The 25,084-nt window shown below is 33.6% G+C and overlaps 3 protein-coding genes across 6 annotated transcripts in view; all 3 read right to left on the bottom strand.

Moving 5' to 3' along the window:
- Window positions 1-461: 461 nt before the first annotated feature.
- On the bottom strand, window positions 462-4,359 carry LOC105344584 (kyphoscoliosis peptidase). Its single transcript, XM_034472679.2, has 5 exons — window positions 4,221-4,359; window positions 3,320-3,541; window positions 2,255-2,370; window positions 1,870-1,986; window positions 462-1,518 (listed from the first exon to the last, which is right to left on the bottom strand). Exons 2-5 carry the CDS (start codon window positions 3,527-3,529, stop codon window positions 570-572), a joined length of 1,392 nt encoding a protein of 463 aa, XP_034328570.1. The 5' UTR covers window positions 3,530-3,541; window positions 4,221-4,359; the 3' UTR covers window positions 462-569.
- Window positions 4,360-6,810: 2,451 nt separating this feature from the next.
- Window positions 6,811-17,126, bottom strand: LOC136270859 (uncharacterized). Of its 2 annotated transcripts, none has more exons than XM_066069691.1 (4): window positions 16,574-17,126; window positions 8,305-8,751; window positions 7,989-8,204; window positions 6,811-7,884 (listed from the first exon to the last, which is right to left on the bottom strand). In XM_066069691.1, the coding sequence occupies exons 2-4, from the start codon at window positions 8,749-8,751 to the stop codon at window positions 7,636-7,638; spliced, it is 912 nt and encodes a 303-aa protein (XP_065925763.1). In that variant the 5' UTR covers window positions 16,574-17,126; the 3' UTR covers window positions 6,811-7,635. The 2 variants fall into 2 exon arrangements, with proteins under 2 accessions (XP_065925763.1, XP_065925762.1); XM_066069690.1 differs by lacking the exon at window positions 16,574-17,126 and adding an exon at window positions 11,988-13,244.
- Window positions 17,127-18,061: 935 nt separating this feature from the next.
- Window positions 18,062-25,084, bottom strand: part of LOC105344582 (uncharacterized) — a 63,634-nt gene continuing 56,611 nt past the window's right edge. For all 3 annotated transcript variants that reach the window (XM_066069140.1, XM_034472680.2, XM_066069139.1), the window contains 7 exons: window positions 23,291-23,502; window positions 22,766-23,122; window positions 22,477-22,565; window positions 22,213-22,347; window positions 21,670-21,980; window positions 21,321-21,482; window positions 18,062-20,888 (listed from right to left, as the gene is read on the bottom strand). In XM_066069140.1, the coding sequence (XP_065925212.1) occupies window positions 20,813-20,888; window positions 21,321-21,482; window positions 21,670-21,980; window positions 22,213-22,347; window positions 22,477-22,565; window positions 22,766-23,122; window positions 23,291-23,502 (1,342 nt within the window). In that variant the 3' untranslated portion in view covers window positions 18,062-20,812. The remainder of the gene's footprint in view (window positions 20,889-21,320; window positions 21,483-21,669; window positions 21,981-22,212; window positions 22,348-22,476; window positions 22,566-22,765; window positions 23,123-23,290; window positions 23,503-25,084) is intronic.

Below are 25,084 nucleotides of genomic sequence, written 5' to 3'. Positions count from 1 at the left end.
GACTGATTGATAAAAATTCAGGTGCCTGTGCATTAACACCTAAAATTCTGTGAAGCACCCGAAAGTCTTTCTCCCAGTTTCGCGCACGGGACAAGGGACTTATTTATTGATTGCTGTAGCATCTAATTAAAATGAACGAAAGTTTTTTAAAGGTGAAATATGAAGGTGTCACTGTTTATCCCTTAATTCTCATGATAGAGTGTACGGACACACCAGAGATTTTTCGTTGCATTTATGCATGTACATGTATTGTCATTCTGCATGTGTTACATGGACTTCAAGAAAAACATTTAAGAAAACAGAATTGTTATTGATTGAAGTAATCACGTGTACTTTACAACTTTAAGCAAGGAAATCTCAACATATATCACCGTTCAGACTCACTCCAATTAAAAATAATACTACTGTATTTTCATAGCCATGTTCTTAACTATTACTTAGAGAAGAGAACCAACATGATCTGATATCTAATTTTAATATTTTCTTTCGTTTTATAAAGTGCTCTTTTTTGGGAGGTTAATCCATGTTAATAAATAGTTTAAAAATGACTCCAATCACATAGAGCTCTTTTAAACTATAAAGAATTTGTAGAGCGAGTTAAATCTTCCTTGCAATTCATCAGAAGTACTGCCGAAGATGACGATGGTCTCGCCGGCCTGTGGGGTCATTACGACCCCCTCCCAGGTCCCGTTTTCGTCACACTCCAGTGGAATGTCCTCTACATTGACCTGTCGAAGGTGGGATGACGACAACCGAATCCGAACTTCCGATTTGGAGGGAAGTTCACGAGAATTTGGTTCGTGTAGGGTGCACTGGTAGGTTTGCGCATGCGTGTAGACGTAAGGAAGTGATTTGACATAGTTATTGCAGTCTGTACATTTCAAGTTGTACCGTAGCAAAAGTTTTGGGCGCTCTGACTGTACTCCGTCACGTTTACCAAATATCTTTAAGACGTAAGTTCCGGGAGACGGTGGTCTGCACTGTATGCTAAAGGTCAGGGTGTCGAATCGATACACCACCGTGTACTCATCCATGCTCACTCTGTCCACCGTCTCCAAGGTAGCAATGACGTTGCGCAAAAGTACGCTAGCAGCCAACGTGATGTGGATCTCTTTCCTGAAGATGAGGATCGGTTCCGTATAAGATAATTCAATCCCCCATTCTTTACAAACTTCTTCCAGCCTTACAGTCTTGTTGAATTCATCCAGAGAGATGGGTTGTTTCATCAACTGCCAGTTGGTGATGATTTTGGTGTCGGTACTCATGCATGGGTAGTGATCGTTGATGAACTTATCAGGATCCGTTAAGAACCAGAATTCCTCAAACTTCGGAGTCCATCGGCCTGCTTCGTCTTCCCGCCCTGCTCCCCAACAGCAGTCCACAAACCGCCAGTCCTCCTCCACGAAAACCGCATTCCAAGAATGGTTGGGTTTGTCACGTGATGTGAAGGGGATTTCAGGGTCGTAGTCGAAGCGTTTTGCGAACCCTGACAAAGTGACCACCGGAACACCAGCGCTCCTACAAATAAAGTTCAGTGCTAATATAGCGTATTTATGTAGAAAACAAATTTTATTTCAGTCGGAACATCGCTCGGCCTTTTTCGTCAAGTCGAGAACTGACGGAAAAGGCCGAGCGATTTTCCGATTGTAAGGTCTAGGGTCACATGATGTGTTATGTTGACATCAGAATTTTATGTTCAGTTTCCAGCACATTTTGAATGATACACATTTTGAATGATACACTCGGTATATAGATTTGTTGAAAATAGCCCAAAAACTTCAATATTGGGATGTTACAAAACTTAATTGAAAGTTAGTCCATAAAAAATAACTCGATGTAAATGCATGTAAAGTTCTTGTATCTTCGTACTTGCACATAGCCGCAAACAGAGTAGCATAGCCATCAGCATGTGTGCACCGTCTTCCTAGAACAGTGCTTGGCTCTGACGTCATGCTATCGTCATCCATGGAGTGTGAAGCTTCATGGCTGAAATAAAAATATCAAATATTGTAATGATATTAAAGTGTTGCTAATGTGTGTCCGTACTTTTCACTTTGACATGTGTCATGCATGTGTATTAGAGAGTTGTGTTTACCGGTATGCACTTGAGTGTGTTTTTGTATTCTCAAGTTGGTTTATTCTTTCTTGTAAAATATTGATCATGTGGTATATGCACCCCCCCCCCACCCCGGTTTCTGATGCGTTGTGCTACTTTACACCTCAAGTGTTGTACATCTGAGGTGTTTCACCTTACCTGATGTTTGCCGTTATCCACCTGTAGATGGCCCTGACCTTTTCTACATCAGTGGCTGTCATTGGCGCCAAGTAGTTCACAAGACTCTTGACCGACGAGGCCGCATTTGAGGGTGTCTGAAAAAAAAAATGGCAGAAAAATCGCAAGCAGTTGATTCCACTTTTAACAATTATTTTGAAGGGAGGCTGGATGGCCACCAATTTATACCCGTCATATCTATCTTGAACATTTTTTGGCTGTAAACTACTTATAATAAAAGATATTAATACATGTATTTCATTAAAACAAAATCCAAATAATTAAAGATATGAACTTTGAGATTTCCCCCCAAATCTTTACTGATACAGAACTCTCCCTCTCAAGGACATGCATCAATATAGTGTCCTTTCTGACATATTTCATTTAATATATCAGAAAGGTAAATATTCTAAAAATCGGCTGGTATCCAGTTCTTTAGGCTCTTAAAGTGTATCATTGTTTTAAATTACTTGTCTAGCTGACACTAAATAACGCAATTTTAGGTGACGCCTTATATATGTATGTTGTCCCATACATATTTGGTAACACTTATTATCCATCACATAATCTTTCATATGTTTGGTATTTTTATCTTGCATTCACACGACGTTGCGGTTGATTATCTCTTGTTATTACGAGTATATTGCCGGTGTCAAGTGGTTTTAACTATATGTGTCGAGTGATCGTTGTTGAATGTTGAAGCATTGGATTTTGATTGTTTGATAAGTTATTGTGTTAGTTGGACTTTTCGTCCATTCTTTTTGTCAAGTACATGTATTGTTTTGCCTACAATTGTGAAGGAGGCTGGATGGTCAACAAAAAGTTCGCCATCAGATCGATCTCAAATTTGTAGATTTGATTTTTAGGCTGCCAATAAAACTATTAAAGCAAAGAAAATTTGCATATATGTATTTGAGCTCTAAATTTGAATGTTTTCCTATATATATTTATACAGAGCTCTTCTTCTCAAGGAGGTCAATACAGTCTTAAAAATGGCCACGACCATCCAGTCCTCTTAAAGGTATTTGTACTGTAGTAGTATCTTACGTGAAGCGCATGCTCGTCTATCTCCCCGAATTTTTCAAGATCTTTGTCTGCGAGAATGTCTTTCTTTTTGAATCCGGGTACTTTAAGGTTCGGCACGGGCTTGCTTCTGATGCGCCCTTGGTTACCAGGACCACAGAAGAATCCCACTACGTCACCGCTTACGACGTCATCAGACGTGAGGTACACCTCTACCGTTGGACTGTTTCCCATGCGTGTTGGTTTCTGTGTGGGGAAAGGGGGGAATTTTTAAAAGAAATACGTTGAAACAGTTTATAAAGGATGCACTCTTTAAACCAATTCCAAACTGATTTTCTTTTTTAATACAGCCGCAAAGCCGGGCGGGGGGGGGGGGGGGGGGTTCATTCGTTATATTTATCAGAAAAAATTAACCTTAAAGCTAGTTCGCATCTTTGATTCACTTAGTGCCTGTATTAATTGTTAAAAAAGATAACCATTTCGATTCTCAACACAACACTTCTAGGTTAATAAAAAGCCGAATTTTATGTTTCAGAGAAATTCTTTTAAGTTACGCAGTGTTTTTCTTTTGCTTTGATTTAGTTTTCAATATCTTTTACTTTAATAGATAAAATTAATTACAAAACTATGAATTTTAATCTGGATTTAAAAAAGATGTCGATAAAAGTAGAACTTTATCTGGTTTATTTTTATCACTATTTACAAGTTACAGAAAATGCTACATAATGAAAATTTACAGAGATTTTCTAATGTTATTCTCGTCCTCCCTGAAAATTTTCGTAAGACACAAAGATTTATTCCTGATATAAACACGGAAACAAAAGCCAAGCTCTGTATCCCCGGAAGGATGTATTTTATTTTGATTTACTATATACTATTTTCGTACTCGAATTTTGTAATCTAAGCGAAAATTTGAAAAACTTACGTGCAACTGTCCAATATTTTGATGGAAGATAAGGTCGTACAAGGGACAATGGGGAAAAATACACGGCTACTTTTACTTTTGTTTCAGTAATAACTTATGAGTTGTAGAATATTTAAATGTCTATTAGTCTTTAGAACACTCAGTCAGTCAGCTGGAATCACATACAACAATAATCTTCTAAAATACACATGTAGATATTAAAATATTTGTTCCGCGGACCTAATCAAGTAATTCGAAAGGTAACGCCAATACAATGATATACAGGCTTGTCTTCAATATAACGCTTTCATTTAAAAATAGAATTAGAAAATCTTCAAAATATGAACTCTGTGATTTTAAAGCATGAAATACCGGTATCGTTTCTATAAACACTATTTTCGCCATACTTTTCTTCGTGGGATGCGGTGTAGGCTCTTTTTATGTAACTATATGATGTTTATTATATTAAAAATGCTAATTTTTTATATCAATTGTTAATTCTTTGGACCAAGCTGGTAAAAAGTTTACACTTTGAAAAAAGGGCGGAGTGCTTTAAGAAGGAAAAGAAAAAAAAACGTTCCAAAGAATTACAAACACCTTAGGGTCCTCTCAAAACAACAAAATCAAAATCAAAGGCCTGAAAGGCCACAAAGGCGTCAAGCTTAAGGTAGTTGAAACAGTCATATTTTGAAGCAGTTATGAGTAATGTTTTATTGAGATGTTGATATTGTCGAAATGGATTTGGAAAGTGTAAAAATTGTTATTCTTTTAAAATTAAGATCATAAAACTGTACATGCTGATTATTTTGAATTGTAATGTCATCTATGCAAATAATGGTTTTTTATTCATTCATTTGAACACAATATAAACTCTTCTTTTACATTTAAGCAATCATTTTTCTTATTGAAGATGAAGTCTCATTACTTAAGGGGTGTGTGCATGCAAATTGAGTTATGCGTAATATAACGTTATGAAAATTTGCATGCAGATATTGTTGCAGTCATAAAGCTGTATCTTTCAAGTTATCAATGATTTAATGCTTATATTTACATTTTAACATCTTGTTTAGTCTGGATATCTAAAAATTTCTATTTCATACTAAAGGTAAAGTTTGTAACAATGACAGAGGCTGAGAGCCACTCTACAACTACAAAAGGGACCTTGAGTTTTGCATCTTGCGAGATTATGTATTTCCAAGTCCATAATGAACATGTCACTGTCACCTCCAAGCACTCTTTTTGTGTTATGGTCTTATTTCTGTTTCCCACATTCTTTACATGCAAAATTTGTGAAATATAAATTTATCATAATAAACAACACAAAAAACATTTATATACAGGGAAAAACATTTCTTTTATTTAAATATAATTTGGCAGTGATGCATGTTAATGCAATAACAAATAGTTTGCGTACAGGAGACATGTTATAAATGTTGATATAAAAAACTACATTTAGTTTTCAAAAATGATGTAAACATTACTGTATATGGTGAACAAGAACGATCCTATATTTTAGAGTGAATAAACAACATTAGCAGAAGAAAATAACTCTTTTGTAATATAAGTTTTTAAAGTTATTTCTTGTATAAATGGCACTTTGGGCTTGGTTATTGAATGGAATATCATTTGTATGCACAGTCTTAGACTAAAATGATATTTGTATGAAAAAATGAAAAGTAGTGTAACAAATAGAAACAGGAAATGTTTCCCCAAAGTTTACTCAAGTGTAAACGTAACAAACTAAAAAAACTACTACATGAAATATCAGGAATAGTTGGCAATGTATAATAAAAATGGCACTTCACAATGAATAATTCCTGAGTATCTGGACATGTGCTCATGATGAGTCAATAGGCCTTTATAAGAGAACAGTAATCTTGATATTATGAAAAAATGAAAAGAAGTGTAACAAATAGAAACAGGAAATGTTTCCCAAAAGTTTACTCAAGTGTAATCGTAATAAACTAAAAAAAGTACTACATGAAATATCAGGAATAGTTGGCAATGTATAATAAAAATGGCACTTCACAATGAATAATTCCTGAGTATCTGGACATGTGCTCATGATGAGTCAATAGGCCTTTATAAGAGAACAGTAATCTTGATGATATTATTGCAATGGAATAGTAAATTCTTCCTGAGAATCTGGATATGTCTTTTGATTGGTCAAAAGGCATTTATATGCAAGTGTAGATCTGTAAATCGAACAGTGATCCTTATAAAGTAATAAAGGAATGGAATGATATTAAAAAAAACTGAGTATCAGGAATTGTGCTTATGATTAGAGATATCAATTGAGAGTTCTTTAAACAGGGACAATTAATAACAGATCTATTCAGGAAAACTCATTTTGGGACTTGCATAGTGTATATAGCGTATACAAATATCAACCTGATCAACAATGACTAGTATAAAAGAAAATTACAGACAAAACAAACATAATACTTTAAAATGTACTAACAGGAATTATTTTTTCCAAACAATTTCTAGTATCTACTTACAAACAAATAAAAATAACTATTAACAGTTACAAATGGAAATAACTATTACAAAAAGAAAGGAAGAAATACCACTCTAGAGATGCCTTTCTTTAGTATTCATACAAGTTGACCTTAATAGCATTAAAGAGATTTAAATTGAAGTTTGCAATTGTACATCTAATAGAATTTTTCATTTTTTGTAAAAATATTATACAACTAGGTAAACCCTCTTAAGCACAAACTTGGTGGCAAATGTAAAAGTAATGATGGTAGAATCGGTAGAAGGTTTTTCTGTACCAATTTTCATGTATCAATACACTTATCATTTTTACAACTTGCAATTCGATTAGCACACCAAGATTTGCAGAATCTCTTGTTTGTTAAAGTATATGTTTGCTTGAAGAGGGAGTTTTCTAATGAAACATTTCTTGATTTTAACAGTTACTCCAAAGAAAAAAAAATATAATAGAAATACTACACTAGAGCTGAATTATTTTTGAGTATTTGAATAAGCTGATCTTAATACATTGTAGTTTAAAAAACATTTGCAATTGTATATTCAACAGAATTTTTCATTACTTTGTGAATACAATAAAATGGTATGGAACATGCATACATACTTTTTGTTATAGTGTGTTAAAACAAATATTTATAAAAAAAAACAATTCTGTTGTAGTAAATGGAAATAACGAATAAATCATACGTTGCTCAATTATTAATTAAGATTGCTTAAGAGTGATGATTGTAAAAGTAAAAACAAAGTAAAGTTTGTTTCAAAAGCTCTATAGCGTGCACAATTGAACATGTATTGTAAAAATATTATGCAAAAAGATAAACCCTTTCAAACAAAAAGTTGGTGGCAAATGTAAAAGTAATGATGGTAAAATCAGTAGAATGTTTTTTCTGCATCAATTTTTGTGCATCAATACTTTTTACTTGTATAATTTGCAATTCACTTAGCACACTGTGATTTGCAGAATCTCTCGTTCCTTAAAGTTTATGTTTGCACGAAGAGGAAGTTTTCTCAGTAAACATTCCTCAACTTCTTCAGTTTCTGTACATTGTAGTGCAATCTTTAAGGTTTCCTTAGAGATGGAAAACTCTGGGAAATCTTCTGTGTCAGCTGTTAATGTCAAGAATTCGGAATCAATCCACTCAAATGCTATGAATGTCATTGTTTTGTTAACTTCTGGAGATTCCACTTCCTAGAGAAAAGAAAGTAATGGTTTGAACATATAAGCATAAATACTTTTGTGATGCAAATAATATTTCTTTAAGGTTATTAATTAATAAGAACACTTGTCAATACCTGTAACGTTGTGCGGGAGGTTGTTGACAAAGACTTTTCATCATTGAAAAGTTGGACGGCCACATCAGTTAGTTTGATATGGCTGCCTACCGAGGTTTTCCTCTTGGCGAAATCCCTCCACAAGGTCACTTTACAAACAGCAGACTCATCTTTCACCCTTAGAGCACGAACAGAGGTGTCTACACCCCCTACTTTAACAGTTCTCTCCATTTCTTCCTAAAACAAGAATTTTTTTTTTAAAATACAAGCTTAATTTGTTAATGAAAGAGAAATTAACAGATAAATTAAATATGATTTTCTTTTTTTAATTACTTACTGATATTATTTGCCCTCTGATTGTCAAGAGAGTCTTAACTGGGGATGTGTGGACTGCCTTGATCTCAACTGTCTCGGCAGGAGGAGGACATGCCAAAGCATGGCCTTCTTGAATTCTCTCTCTTGGCACATCTTCCAGTGGACTTGTCTTCAAGACTTTTGACTTGTTGGTGATGACAATAGTTTTCATGTCCTTTTTAATTATGGAGTTCATGAGCATGACTGTGGACCCAACTCTTAAGGTGTCTTTCTTTGTCATGTCATACAATGTTCCCTTTGCTGCCATAGATTGGTCAGCAAATCCAACCGTGACTGATTCTCTTTGATCGCCACTGGCATTTCTGTACTGCACAACCTGTCCTATTCCGCAAACGACAACTTTTAAGGCAGTGTTGTATGGAGCACTGGACTGACCTCCACTTTCAAAGATTTCATGAAGTGTCTTCATCTATAAAGATAACCAAATTCAAAAAAAATTATTTACTGCAACTACAGTGATGGTAATATTAATACTGAAATAAAGAAAATAATTTTTACTTTGAACATGAAGTTTGTTTGATCGGACAAGTAGGTCTTTTAATTATTTGAGCACTGGTTTATTTTAAGATGAATATTTCCTTTCTACAACAGTTCATTCAAGGAAATGAAAACAGGTTTATGATCTGAAAAGTAAGACTCCAATACTCCACTAGAATTTATGAGCCTTTTATCAATGTTTGTGTAAATATGATCTAAAGTTGTTTGGTAATTTGTGGTAGCTTTTGTTATAAGTTGATAAAGTGAATAAGTATACTGAAGGAAGGCTGGCAAGTCCTTAATTTTGTTGAAATCTAAATTAAAATCACCCATAATGATGTGAGGTTTTTTAAAGTCAAATTCCTTATCTAAAAATGCAAAAAATGTTTTATAAAGACTCATTGATGCAAGCTTAGGTGGACAATAAACGAAACAAACATTTATTTGTGAATCACCGTGCAAAATGTAACCCTGAGTTAATTCTATATTGAATATATTTTTTTTCTGAAAAAGGTTTGGCATTATTTTTGAGTACACAATTGTTCCATGGTATGGTCTTTCATTACAACAATGGTCATCATTTCGTGAAATTTCAAAACCTTCCAATTCATATCTGGAGTTGCTGTCTCTTGCACTTAAGCATGATTCAGCAAATGCAAAAATGTCAGCAGATAATAAATTATAATCTTTTTTAATATCTTGAAAATGTTTTTTAAATGACCTACAATTGTGAAAGATAATTTTCAAGACATTTCCTGCAATATTATACAATAGAGGAATTGTCACAAACACATTTGCTGTTGTTCTTAGTCTGTTCATTTCCTCAACAACAAAATCTGATACTTTAATGGTGCTTTCATCAAAGTTTAGTAAATGAACATTTGATAATTTTTGAACTCTACTTAAAGCTACATAATGCAAGTGGTCTATTTTTTTCTTTCCAAGTCCAATCACAGCACCATCTAAAGTACTACCTTGAGCTTTGTGCACAGTTTTTGCTGCAGCAAGAGTCAATGGAAATTGGCGGCGAGTTATACAAAATGACTTATAATAATTGAAGTTAAACTTTCTTGTTATTTCTAAAATTGGAGTCCATGACAACGAAATGTGTCTTTCATATAAATGTTGAAACTGTTTTCTACATTTTTTCCCAATGTCTGAAGAGCAGAACTTAACCCACACAATACTACATCTAGTTGAATTTGGTACACGATAATCCAACTTCTTTATGGTACATGGTGTACCGTTAGTCATGCCATCTGCAACATCAATGTTAATACAGATTTCTGCAGGCATTGCCTCTCCTAGACAGAGAAATTTTGTAAGACCTTTAGTTTTTGAAGCATCATCTGGTAATTTTGATAAAACTTTTTCACACATAGAGCTAGGCAAATCACCTGATACGCTGTCAAATGCTTCAACAATTGTTTTATTTGACTCATTTATGTGACTGAAAATTTCCTTATTGTACTGCTGAACATCACACCTTCTTGTAAATAAATGAGGCAAATTTCTAGTAATGTTACTTTCATTCTGCAATATTTGTTCTTTAAGGGTTTTTATATCTTCTTCATCTTGATTTCCTTCCCTCAATCTATTCAAAATTTCAGCAAATTTGACATCATCTCTCTGTCTCATAATTTGTTCAAGTTCAAAGATTTGAAAATGATCAACCCAAAGATTTGGTCCTAATGATGCAATATTTTCACTGCTACACTGAGAAGAAAAGATCCATTGATCCATAACTGGTTTCAATTGAAACAAATCGCCAAATGCTATGACCGAGACACCTCCAAAAGGTTCAAGACAACCCATAATTTCTTGCAAACGTTGATTAATAAAATTGAACATTTTCTTACCTACCATAGAAATTTCATCAATAAACAATACTTTCAAGCATCTGAATTTTGTTTGATATGTACTTAGCTGTTGCATATCTAAAGGTTTAAAATGAAATCCTTGATCTGCAGGAATATTAAAAGCAGAATGAATTGTACATCCTCCAACATTAAAAGCTGCTTTCCCAGTTGGAGCACAGATTAATACTTTTACTTCATCTGGATTTTCTCCAGGTTTGTGATTTAAATACTTAATTAGTGCTTGATGAAGTGCCCTTAGTAAAACACTTTTACCAACACCTGCACCTCCACTAAGAAAGCAATATAAGGGATTTTGTTCAGTTTTTATCCAGTTCAAAACATGATAAAAGAACTCTTTTTGTTTAACATTTAATGTTTGCACCATCGAACGGAATTCAGCATCAGGCATTTCTATTGAAACATGATCATCTTGAAAATCAATTTGCTTTCTTCCAATATTTAAATCTAAAGCTAGGTCATAGTCATTATTCCCATTGTTGATTCCTGGATTAAAGCATTCAAATTCTTTTGACAAATTTGATCCCCTTTCAAGATCACATTCATCTTGGTGCTGAGATTCTGTAACTGTTGGTTCATCTTCTGATGAAAGAACTTCTCTTTCAAGTTGAGCAATATTTTCAGTCAGAGCACACACATAATTTTTTCTTTTGACTTCAATTTCTTCAGAATTATCATTATATCTTGCTTCGTAAGTAATATAACCCCCTAAAATATCAGAATAGTTTCGCCAAGGCAAGTAGAGCATTATCTGTTCTCTATAAAAATTCTCTTTGTCATCGTTTTTGTTAAAACCAACAGAGTACAGAACTTTTGCATTATTTCTTTTCCTCATTATAGATCCATCTTTGAACACATGCTCTTCTGTCAAATCATTTTCATTTATTTCAAAAGACTTAGGATCATCTTCTGCATCTAACTCATAATGAGATTCTGGCAAATCTTCAGATTCAGTGGATGATTGTAAGTTTTGCTCATTCTTACTTCCTTTCTTAGGGTAATGAATGTTAAAAAGAGCTACAAAGTCTGCCAAGCAATATTTATTCATTGTGTAAGGTCTACGTTGATATCTTTTGATATTGCTGTCTGACTCTATCGATGTTGAGTTTTTGGGAAGTTCTTTTAAGATGGACATAGGCTTCATTAGAACAACTCTGTCTTCTTCAGCATTTGTGTCAACAAAAACTACATCTCTTGATGATCTTCTTAATGGCATTTGCAAGACTAAATAGCAAGCTTCCTGAGCTCCTACCTCAACATGTGTTAAAAAAGTATTTCCTACTTTACGTACCTGTTGGCGCATATCATGTTCAGATTCTTTGGCTTCCCTACAAGCATTACTAAGCAAGTTTGACATACCTCGCTGCCCTTTAGATATGTAAGACACTATGTATGCAGCACATGCATATGGATCTAGAATAAATTGAATGTCCATATTAGCTTCCCAGCATTCAATAAGTATTTCATTGTAATTGTTGATTCTTATTTCAGATAAATTGCGTTTTAAGAAAACTTTTTTTTGTCCAGGTTTGATATTTGATCGTAATGCTAGAAGGTAGTCATCATAAGACATCTTTAAAGATTTCAAAAATGCTTCAAGTGTTGTTTCACATCCATCTCCTGATTTTAAGCTATCTAAAACTTCAGAAACTTTTACAAAATTTTTCTTTGCTTCAGAAACTTCATTAATTGGTTTATTTTCATCAAAACCATGTAATATCATAGTTTTATCAAGAGGTGGCAAGGGAAAACCAAAGCGACAGACAGACTGGCCTTTCTTTCTGCATGTTCTTGCATGGCGATGAGTTTGGTAATTTATCACTTCAGCTAGCCTGCTGTTTCTTTTGCATGTTATAAACTTATCTATGAAAGTAACCATGTCATTGTCAGTGTTTTTGCCTAATGAAGGGGCGCCATCAATCCAAAACAATATGTGAACATGAGGTGAACCTCTTTGTTGGAATTCCACACGAATAAAAAAGTCTTTAATTTTCCCAATTGGTGAGGTATCATGTTTCAAAACACTGTTCATGAACATTTGAAATCGGTAATCAAAATACCTTGCACATGTAACTGGGTCAGCTTTAATAAGTTCATTTTTTTCAAACCAAGTCATTTTTAAGATATCTGAATCTGTGTAATTCATATTCTTGGTAAGTTTTGCCAAAACACGTAATAAGGGTTTCCATTTTGTTTCAGCAGCCGAAAAGGAGCAAAACCAAGTTGGAATGCCAAGTTGACGAATCATTGCAAAGATGTCCTTTTTAGTTCTTTCCCAATAAGGTGGCGACCCACGCAAAGTTCGCAAAACTCTGTAACCTTCATCATGCCTAATTATTTTATCAATGGATTCTTCACACAGAACTTCATTTACTGTTATTTTTTTTCCTTTTAATTTGCATTTCCTCATTGCCAAAGAAACTTTATCTGAAATTTGTTTTATCTGCAATTTCTTTAACTTAAAGAAAATGTTGGTGACATTTTTTGCTACTCTTCTGTCAAAATTTCTTAATTCCCACTTACAAATGGTACTATAATGTACAGCTGTTGCTCTCAAGTTATTGTTTTGCCTGGTTTCTCCACAATATATTGCAGGAAATGAGAGAAATTCTGCATTAAAATCTTGAAACATACCCAATGGAGTGTTTCCTTCTGCTGGAGCTACAGATAGAATTCTATTATATTCACGATAATCTGCTGGTTGCATTACAGTATCAAAATTGCCAGATGGTCTTAAAACTGTTCCTTCATCTTCTGACCATTCATCACCATCAATAATCCCATTATTGTCATTTTCAGTGTTTGACACACTATCTCTAAATGACTTAAGTATTTCATTTTCTTCCAACAACTTTTCCTCATTAATAACATTCCATTCTGCATTCAAAGATATTCCTTCATTTCTAAACAGTTTGCTATTACTTATTAACCATTTTGTGGCTTCTAAAATTCTTTCTGGTCTTACTTGCTCAAATGCTATGTGATTTCTAAAACTTACACTTCTTTTCAATTTTAAAGGTATTGTTTCACTAGCATCCATATTTCTTGGCAAAACTTTGACTGTCTTGTTTACATCTGCTGGAACATTTACAACATTTCCATGCATAGCAAGCTGACCACCACGAGGCATTTCTTTAATCTGCATAAATGGAATTCGAGGAGCTATCAACCTTTCTTCCAATTTTGTCAAGTTTTTCAATTCTGGAGGAATATCTGGAAACCTAAAACCATTTCCAACAGAACATGGTGGGATTTTCCCACTTTTCAAATATTTCTTACACTGATTACAAATCCATTCTTTGTCATCTACACTTTTTGATCGAACAATGCATTTATTTATCAAATGGTCTGGAAAGGGGTTTCGATTGTTTGTAAGTTTAAACTCTTCAACAGAATGTTGGAAGAAAACTTGGTTACAGCTGACACAAACATACTCAGGTCCACGTGAAACTAGTGAATGAAATTTTGATTTGATGTGATCATTGCTATAATTTTCACACTTTTTAAAAAGCTTGGCTTTTTGAAAACTTTCTCCTGTCCTTTTACGTTTCTTTTGGTTAACAGCATTCTGATTTTTTGGGTCTAAATTCAGAAATGGCAAATCAATTAACTGAATTTTGCTAGTATTAACAGATTTACTTGCAAAAGATTCAACACTTACAGTACTTTCAAAGTCTGAGTTGTTTGAAATTTGACAAATATGCAGCTCAGATGCTTTTAAGTTATACTTGATAGAATGTTCTGATGTTTTAATAATATTAATAACATGCAAATCATATTGTTCAATTTCTTTATCTGCATCACATCTTACAGACTTTCTCAAATGGGCACACAACTCCCCAAGAGTTTCCTTAAGAATAATAACACTTGTTCCATTAACACAGCAAAGACCATGATTATCTCTTGCATGTGAATCAAACACAATAAAAAATCCACTTTGATATGATATAGCAACAGCAGTTCCCTTACAAACAAAAATACAAAAAGTGTATTCTCTAGATAAGCCCATTGCAAGAGCAATATCTAATCTGACTAAAGGATGTTCTCCTATAAAATTTTTACTAATACTACCACTGTATGTATTTTTCACCTTCCAATGAAAGAATATATCATTCAACTTAATAAAAGGTGGCAATTCACACAGTTCAAGAAAATCTTTTGAACAACTTGATATCTGCTTAGTAAATCTATACAGAAAATCCCCTTCAAGTAAAACTTCATCAACATCTCCACTTTTCCATTTGTGACTTTCAAAAGGTTTTGATTGAAGTTTAATGAGAAACACAATGCAAGATGCAATACATTGTCTTCCACGAGAAAAAGGACTAAATTTTTCATCTCCTTGGTGAAAACTGCCAAGAATTGGAAAGATTGATTTGATATTTTGTGATAAAGGTCCTGGATTTACTTCCACATCACCACATAAAAGCAAAAGCAGTGAAAAACATAAACACACTTTCAATAATCTTATTGATGCACTAAGTAATATGCAAGCAGTCTTTTTTGTTGCAAATACTGGAAAAAAATGTTTATTGCTTGATGCACCTCTGTTTATCCTTGGACTAAAACAACCTATCCTTATACGCCACAAATCAATAGCAATGCCCATTTTCAATAACCGATATGATAAGATACACTTAGTACACTTAAGTGCAAGCTCAATGCTGAACCAATAAAACAGTAATTTACAATTCCCAGTTTCTCAAACAAATCTCAGAGATTTTATGAAGATCTCAACAATTTACAGATAATCTTCGAATTTCTACATATCAAAAAATGCGATGATTTAGCAAAAAACTCTAGAGTCAAATATCATTAATTGAAAACTCCCAAGATTTGCTACAAACAATTACAAACTATAAACAGTGATCATTTCAAAACTCCAAGATTTTCCCAAGATGACGATTAACTATATATATATATATTTGTATGATAATTTCATTGACAACTCCAAGATGTATATCAATTGCAAATATAAGATTTGAAAACTCCAAGATCTCTCCAAGATATCAATAAACTAGGATGATTTCATTGAAAACTCCAAGATATCAATAGCAAACAATATTTGAAAACTCCAAGATATATCAATAAACTCCAAGATCTCTCCAAGATATATCAATAAAACTACGATAAAATTACTGAAAACTCCAAGATTTTCCCAAAGTTTCGATTGACTATAATGATTTTATTAAAAGCTACAGGATATCAAAAGCAAACAATACTGATTTAGGAACTCCAAGAAACAATTTCAAGTACAATAATGTTTAGAAAAATACACGCAAGAACCCAAATAAAATCTTGTTTTACAATTCGATCTATTCTTTCTCACGAAATTCAACCATCAGTTATGCTAATAGTATATAAACGTCCCTAGTTATTTCTTTTATATTTTTGCACAGTTTGTATTTACCAGTATTTATTATTCTTCAGATATATATCGATCGTTTATATGTCACCCGCTCAGCAGAAATATCTAACAATATCCGTTTACCACATGCCCCCCGCAATCAATGAAGTTTGTTTACAAACAAACCCACGCCACGGCGAGTTTGCTCTAAAAGAAGGGAGAACAAAGTGTACGCAAATATAATTACACAGTACACTTTTGATATGGTAAATATATAAATATAAACTTTATATTCTTCAGATATATATCGATCGTTTATATGTCACCCGCTCAGCAGAAATATCTAACAATATCCGTTTACCACATGCCCCCCGCAATCGATGAAGTTTGTTTACAAACAAACCCACGCCACGGCGAGTTTGCTCTACATGAAGGGAGAACAAAGTGTACGCAAATATAATTACACAGTACACTTTTGATATGGTAAATATATAAATATAAACTTTAAAATGCAACGAAAATGCACATACCTTTACTGATTTACTTGGTAGAACTAGAGAGCTGCAAACTTTTCTTCTTCTTCGCTTCGCCGAGACACGCTATCTCCAGACAGTCACGTGATGTCGCTTAACACATATCGCAGAAAATAGTCAGCGGTATAATTTAAATGGGACAAGAAATGTGAATTTTTCACAACATAATCAGTTTATCGCATTCATTCAGATTTAGAAGTTTTATTTTAATGTAAAAAGCTTACATTTTTATCTTTAATAACACTAAGTCAACTTCAATATCCTTACGCCATTATTACCATAAATAGTCCCTACTTCTAGATTCTTCCGCTGTTTTCACACTATTAAAAACATGACGTTAGGTAATAATGTGAATAAAGCAAACGTATGTTTTGCAATAAATGTTAAAAACTAGCACAACAAAGCCGCATTTTCTCACAAGTCAATTGACAAAATAATTTAATCCTGAAACATTTAAAGCTCCTACAAGAGTACTATTTGCTCTGCGCATTTACAACGTCTAGGCGGTGCAGAGCGTGAATTTGGAAATCCAGACGATCGCTAGAAGGCTGCCGAGCATTAGCTCGACGCCTTAAAAACAAAAAACGGACAAGAATAACATATGGGAGGAAACCCCTTTTCCAGTTGCTGTATGCCTGTTCTACTATTTTATTATGAACTTTTATAAGGAAATAAGCTATGAAGTATTACGCTGTGAATTATTTTAATAATTGAATACTCGGAAAAGTGGTTTTGACTCATGAGATTTTTAAACAATGCTTTGCTCTTCCTCATTTTTTTTTCGACAAGTTCCGAGTTAACATCAAAAGGGGAGAATAATTAAATAAAATTATGTTTGTTTCAGGGCGGGACTGGGGGGGGGGGGGGGGAATTGCCATAGGCCCATAGGCCACATCTCTCACCTGAGTAACAGATCTTCAGTAAGAATATAAATATCTCCATCCACGTTTTTTCATCTCAAATTATTTACAAAACTCTTATTCATGTTTTTAGATTCGTGCTTTAAACAACTGATCTAATATATTTTTTAAGAAAGCTTTCCTTCGAATTAGACTTTTAACTGCAACTCGGTAAGTTTTCATTTAATTTATTTTTATTGCGTATTTATGATAAACTTTGCACTTCCTCATTAGGTCCATAAATCAAGAGTTTGAATCAACCTATATATCTAACCAATATTATGGAGCCTGTAAAGTAATAACACAATATGATAATCCAACAACAAGCAGACTTTAGTTTTTATACTAGTTCTTTTATTAGTATGTATATTAGCCAAAAGTTGATCTGGATTGTAAAGATTGTAAGTGCACAAACTCGATTCACGCTATCAGGAAACTCGCATAGCAATATCTTAAATTGTACCCACAAAGGTCTTGATAAGATTATCGATGATTTACCCCTTAATGTCTTTAGTTAACACTTCTCATGGGGTCAAATATGAGGCCAGTGGCTCATTTGAGATAAAAACAAAAGATAAAGCTGTAATTGAATTTCACATCTTTATGGTATAGATGTTAAACAACTGAGATCACAATCAGCAATGTCAGACATACATACAGTAATTAACACAGCTCACAACTTGTGCATCCGGACACAGTCGGAGATGAATTGTGTGACACATGTATCATGACACATTACACTCAAATGTATTACAACCTAGGCATATAAAACACATGTTTATCATAAAAATGGAATATGACTATAAATGCAAGATTTACTAAATGTAAATTATCTACCGAACTAGTAGAAAATTTTACCAAAAAAATTGAATACTTTACAATAGTTTCATCATGTATGAACATTAAAGTTGTGAAGATTGATGCAGTCTTTTTATGAAATACATGAAGCATTCATAGTCAGCACAAGCTTGACCTTGACATTTTTGAAAACGTCACTTAAAAAAGTTCTAACAAAGAGTGATTCTTAGAATATTTTAACTGTTATCAAGAAAGGTCAATGTTACACAGATCAAGGACACATAAGAAAGAAAATATTAAATGACCTTGACCTTTGATTTAAGACCTGGGGTTACTTGATCACATTTTGTTTTGAGGAATGTTTGCAAGAACAGTTATGACCTAAGTCTGATGACAAAAGTGGAATAAGAAGAAATATGAAGGTGGTCTTCAAATTAAAAAAAAATTAATTAATTAAAACCAAATATTGTTTGAAAACAAGAATTTAAAAAGTTTCTAATGACCTTGATCAATGTGAAGAATCCACATATTTCAAGAGTTCAGAGGTTATGACCTCAGAGAATCAGACTGGCAAACTAAATATTTAAATATATCTCTATATGATCTTTTCTCTTTTTCTACATTATCTTGGCATCCCATCTTAAAATATGAAGGCTAAAAAACATTCAAAATAAACTTTGGTGGAATAAAATATAATACATGTAATACAACTGAATTGTAACAAAAATATAAAATTTCATTAAATTCAAACCAAATAAAGCATTCACCTAGCATTATTTGGCATCTCAGTGACTAAGGTATTTCTAAATAAATGGTTTTACATTAATCATATATATACACATAACTATTGAAACACTTTTGAAATGTTCAGTAGCAGTATTTTACCGCTGGCCTTCATAAACTAACAAATAGATTCGGGTCAGACCCAGAATAATGAGCACCCTCCGATACCTGGGAAGATAGAATTATACAGTATATTGAACACACTGACTGATAAAAAAAAAATTACGCTAACAGTCTGAAGAATTTCAGATGCACCAAATACACGACATTTACTAAATTTATGGCTTTGTTCACTTCACTCAGTTATAAAGCATTCATTGTAAAATTGTCAATTTCAATGGTTGCAAAATTGTAATTTTTAAAAGCCAAGCTTGATATATGGGGAAATCTTCCCTCCATTTTTCATAAACTACAAAATCTAACTACTTTCTTTACACACTATAATTGTTGACGATCTGACTAGTGGTAGTGTCTGAACAGGGCACTGTTCTAGTGATATCTAGCGATATCTAGTGGTCCTTACTGGGATTACAATAAAGCTTTCAAATAAATGTAGTAATTCATCTCCCTAAAATAATATTTTTATAAATTTCATCATATTATCATCAAACTCCACAATCTTTGGATTGAAATATACAGACAGTTTAAGATAAAAAAAAATCTTCAAAAACTTCAAAGTTCAATGTTTACCCCCCCCCCCCCCCCCCAAAAAAAAAAGGAAAAAATAAACAAATTTGCTAACAATCAATCTCTTATCAAAGCCACATTTTCATCATAAGTATATATCAGGACTAATCCACTAACAACACTGTTAAAATTCAAATTAAAATATGAAATCTTAAAATTATCGTGAACAAAAAATGCAGTAAAATAAATATCACAGACATGATGAATCTTTTGGCTGTGACTGTAACACCTAGCATACAGACATGCATCGTGAGGCTTTATAATGTGAAAAAAAAAATTCACAACACAATATGTACTCTCAAAAAAAAATCAAAAAGAAGCATTCTGGTATTTCAGGGAAATTCAACATTTCTTTTTTCATTATTATGTAGTGCCAAGGCCAAAAAAATGAATGTATTGGTTCTCAGGCACAGCAACATTATGTCAAATGTTGCCACATTGATAAATCTTATTGTCATACTGAAAAGAAGGTAAATCAATTTTCATTTTCAATAAAATTATGAAAATTAATTAATTCCCTTCCAAAAACCTGCCAGCTTTATATTTTTTTTAACTTTTTAGCATGAGAGCCAACACATTAATTTATCTGGTCTTATAAAAAAAAGGGGGGTGGTCACATCTAAATTAGTTATAAAAAATATTATGCTTCAAATGCCATGTAACAATCATAAAATTCTGGTGTGAGGAGAGATCTCAAGAACAAAAAAAACAATACAAACAAAAATACATAAAATCCAATGCAATCATTCTACAGGTAGATGTATTGCTAACAAACATGGGTATTTCTCAGTCCTGAATACAAACTTTCAAATAATCACTAACAGGAATATTTCACAGCTTTTTTTTTTACTGTTACATGTGTTCTATTTTTGCACATGTAGTATACAGTCGATAATCGTAATTACATGTACTTCTAAACACTCTCTGGAAATGCATTGTACAAGCACCTGTTACATTCACTGTGAAATGCACACAGTCCATAGTCCCTCGAGTTTCTCATCAACACATTATATAATCTTTTATAAAACTAGGTCAGTGAGGACCAGTCTTTATACACCGTCCAATGGAATCATCGTTCTCTCCCAGTCGCAGTTGGGGGAGGTTTATCAGCTTCATAGATTAAACGAAGATTAATAAATGCAGACCTGGAAAAAAGAAAAAAGTTTTTAATATGAATGTGTCTTACTTATATTTTAATTTTAAATATACCAAAACATGCAAGGATAAAGTAATTTTGTTTATACAGGGGATGGTCTCCAAAGCCTATTTTTGATTTCTTTATTTACTATGAAAACACCCCCCTCCCACTACACACACACCCCCATCTGCTTATGCAAAATTCAATATTGTCAGATATTTCAAAATTCAATATTGCCAATACTTGCTTGCCAAGCATTTAAATTTTTAGTTGGATAAGATGCCCATACTTAATTTAATAAATAATAAATTGAGATGATATGTCATTTCAAAAAGAATAATTGGATAGAACAAGCAAGTATTGTCAGTGTAAGCCCTCTCCTTCAAACTGAATTATTCATAGCTTCAATAATCATTGATGCCTATGCTCTGAGCCTAACCTCTTGAGATAGAGCCAGATGACAGTAGCCAGCAGTTCTTTGATGATGATGACAGACATGTAGATGAGTATTATATAGCAGGTGTCCGAGATCAGCTTCCTGATGTTTGTAAGGAAGGCGTCCATTTGTATCTCTGCCACCGACGAGTCAGACACTTGGCCGCTATGAAAATAAATTAAACTTGAAAAAGCTTCCTCCATAGAAAATCTCTTGAACATTAAGCACTGGTCAAAAACAAATCTCCACATTTCTATACAAAAAATAATATAGAAATTTAAAAACAAATTTATATAAAATAGTTAAAATTCTTTTGAAACTTATTTTCTCTATTATTCAATTTCATTCTTACTTTGAATAAAAATTGGGTTCAATCTGTTCGAAACTGCACACTTCCATAGCCCTGTCTCCAAATCTGGACCCAAGGGCGTCACTACATTTGGCGCCTGGGTCAAGACTCTGCTTGTAACGGCAGTAAAAGCCACTGTGGGCCTCCTGAAGATGGCGCCACTGGCTCTCCAGTGTGCGGTGCAGGAATAGGTGGCGCTGGACGTACATATTCATTATCTCCTGGTATGTGGGGTACTCCATGGTGTTAATCCTGCTGGCATGGGACTCGATTCTATGGTTCACAAAGTCCTCGTTCAACTTCAGAAGGTCGTCCTGACAAAAATAAAATATCACAATACCAATTGACTGCATTTTTCAGGGGGGTGCTAATTTTTTTTTAACTTTTGCAAAGATCTCAATTTCCAAAAATCAATCATTTTTTTTCTACATTCTGTTTTTATAGTCTTCAATTAAAAAACAATAAAAAATAAAATTATTTTTAGAGTCTAAACAAACCATTTAGCTATTGTATTGATTTGAAAAAACAAACAAACCCAAAACATACCATGTTGTTATAGTAACCAAGGTAGCTGAATGTCTCTCTATTTACGAAATGGAATGTTGTCACTGAGGTGAGATAAATAAACAGGCAAACAAAAATGGTGGCAATGACTTTTGGCACAAACATACTAGACAGCGTCTGAAAACAAAGCATTTGTTTTATATTTATTAAGTTCTCCATGCATTAAGATGCATCATAAAGGGTTTGCTGATGTATTGTATTGAACAATTCTAAATTGATTTATCACATGGTTATTAAAAATTATACTTTGATGAAGAACTTTTTGAAAGTTTTAGCAGCCCCTGACTGGAAGATCTGGCTCTGTCTCCTTGCTGAGCCATCAGGGTTTCTTTCATCTGAAAACAAATAACATGAGGTCTGACAAACGTATAAGTATCAGCCAATATACAAAAACATGCACATTTTATCATCACCAAAAAATTAACACTTCAAATTTTTACTTAAGGCAAAAAAAAAAAAAAAAAAATTGGGGGTCAAATTTTAGTAAATGGTTGGTAAAAAACACATATTTTAATATTTTTATTTTTGAACTTACTTGTTTTCTCTCTGATTCCGACAAATATCGGATATCCATACAACAACAGCCTCGCCACAGCGACAGCCTTAAACATCCGGTGGAGGAACCAGATGATGTCAATGACCGCCATCACAAAGTAGATCCCACTGTAGCTGCTGTACCGCGGCTCCTGGGTGGAATGACCCTGACCTTTGGATGACCTTGTCTGATTCTCTCGAGCGGTGAATGGGTCGTCGGCAAAGAACCACATATTGTGCTTATGGACAGTTCTTTCTGGCCGGTCGAAGCTGCCTTTAAGGTTCTGTTGACTCGTGGGCCCCGAATTAAATACCTTGGAGAGGCGAGGAGTTTGGGGGAGAGGAATTGTGATGTCATCTGTTTAAAACAAGTGAAAAAATTTAAAATGTTATTGTGCATTCCTGTTCAATATCATCACATTATGAATCTTAATCAGGAAACTTCGATGCCATACAAGCATATCTTATTTGAGAACTAAATGATTTCTTGCAGTTCAATGAATTCCATTAACCATGTCCGTAGTACCTCCAGAGATCTGTGTCAGACTCTGTTGGATCCCGAGCCACTCCATAAATGGTTTGGTGGGCAGGTTGTCAAGGTCGCGGAAGTTCTTGACAGTCTTGTGAAGGAAGTCCGGCCCGGCCAGCCACTTACTGCGCTCCACGCTCCGATAACTGTCCTCAATGTTGGCAGAAAACACTTTCTTGGTGTGCTTTATGTAGCTCTTGTAATTCTCCCTTGTTTAAAAAAAAAATGACAGTTCATGTAGGGCTATTAAGTAATAAACACAAAAATTCGATTATACTCAAATTTGTACACGTTAATCCTAATTCCAGATTGTTTTGTGACACTGTTAATTGACAAACTAGAAGTAAGTACATGTTGTACATTCCTTTGACTAGTATGTGCAGCTACATGGCTGCAGTGTGAGCCAAAAGCGAAGGAAGTTAAACAAAAAAGATAATCTTTTTTGTGAAGAGGTTGTAATTATCCTGAACTTTTACAGGTATCTGAGTTCTGGGGAAATTAATTTTAGTATACACCTTATAAGCGCGTGAATATGAAATTCTAAATTAAAAATATGTTTAATTTTAAAGAGATTGCACCAGTACTTAAATAGGAAGCCGGGTTAATCTCACACCTGAGACCCTTGTTAAAGTTTTACCAACACATCTGTTATTGAAGAGACCAATTATGAAATGTTTATTGTTTTATGTCAACTAACATTGATATTACAGGGTACCTTCATTCAACATGCATACATAAAAGGTTAAAGTTGTGAAATAAAACAGATCCCCCCCATCTGTTATAACACACAACAAAAGGCTATAAGGACCTACATGTAAATGAATGAAGAGTTTGAAAATGAAAACCCATTCCTGAAATCAAGAATAAAATTGTTTATTGTAAATATTCTTATTTTTAAAGTTTTAAGAAATTGAACTCCAAATATTTTCAAGTGTACATGTGTGTAATTTACTTGTAGTTGTTAAAGATGTGGAACTGTAAGCTACTCACTTTATGGTTTGTATTTACTTGTAATTGTTGAGTTGCAACTAACTTGAAATTGTAAAGGTTGTTACTTACTTGTAGTTGTTGAGGTTTGTATTGATGTAGTTACTTACTTGTAGCTGTTGAGGTAGTAACTTACTTATAGTTGTTCAGGTAGTTACTTACTTGTAGCTGTTGAGGTAGTTACTTACTTGTAGTTTTTGAGGTTGTTACTTACTTGTAGTTGTTGAGGTAGTTACTTACTTGTAGTTTTTTAGGTTGGTGGTGAGGTTGTCAGTTACTTACTTGTAGATTTTGAGGTTTGTAGTGAGATTGATAGTTAATTACTTGTAGCTGTTGAGGTAGTTACTTACTTGTAGTTGTTGAGGTAGTTACTAACTTGTAGTTGTTAAAGTAGTTACTTATTTGTGGTTGTTGAGGTTTGTTGTGAGGATTGTAGTTACTTACTTGTAGTTGTTGAGGTAGTTACTTATTTGTAGATTTTGAGGTTTGTAGTGAGGTTGATAGTTAATTACTTGTAGTTGTTGAGGTTTGTAGTGAGGTTGGTTGTTATTTACATGTAGCTGCTAACTAAAGGTAGTTACTTACTTAGATTTTTGAGGTTTTAAGTGAGATTGATAGTTAATTACTTGAAGCTGTTGAGGTTTGTAATAAGGTTGGTAGATACTTACTTGTAGATTTTGAGGTTCGTAGTGAGGTTGATAGTTACTTACTTGTAGCTGTTGAGGTAGTTACTTACTTGTAGTTGTTGAGGTAGTTACTTACTTGTAGTTGTTGAGGTAGTTACTTACTTGTAGCTGTTGAGGT

Source organism: Magallana gigas, chromosome 8 (assembly GCF_963853765.1).
Source record: "Magallana gigas chromosome 8, xbMagGiga1.1, whole genome shotgun sequence".
NCBI lineage: Eukaryota > Metazoa > Mollusca > Bivalvia > Ostreida > Ostreidae > Magallana > Magallana gigas.
Note: the sequence above shows the minus strand (reverse complement) of the source record. Positions and strands in the feature narration are given on the sequence as shown.

What these genes read in the sequence shown, in the direction of transcription:
- LOC105344584 (XM_034472679.2), bottom strand. Translation starts at nt 3,529, where the DNA reads ATGGGAAACAGTCCAACGGTAGAGGTGTACCTCACGTCTGATGACGTC. An exon ending in TAGACGAGCATGCGCTTCAC is followed by an intron (nt 2,371 to 3,319) that starts GTAAGATACTAC and finishes TTTTTTTTTCAG; the next exon opens with ACACCCTCAAATGCGGCCTC. An exon ending in TGGATAACGGCAAACATCAG is followed by an intron (nt 1,987 to 2,254) that starts GTAAGGTGAAAC and finishes TTTTTATTTCAG; the next exon opens with CCATGAAGCTTCACACTCCA.
- LOC136270859 (XM_066069690.1), bottom strand. Translation starts at nt 13,106, where the DNA reads ATGAGGAAATGCAAATTAAAAGGAAAAAAAATAACAGTAAATGAAGTT. An exon ending in TCAGAGGGCAAATAATATCA is followed by an intron (nt 8,205 to 8,304) that starts GTAAGTAATTAA and finishes TTCTTGTTTTAG; the next exon opens with GAAGAAATGGAGAGAACTGT. An exon ending in CCTCCCGCACAACGTTACAG is followed by an intron (nt 7,885 to 7,988) that starts GTATTGACAAGT and finishes TCTTTTCTCTAG; the next exon opens with GAAGTGGAATCTCCAGAAGT.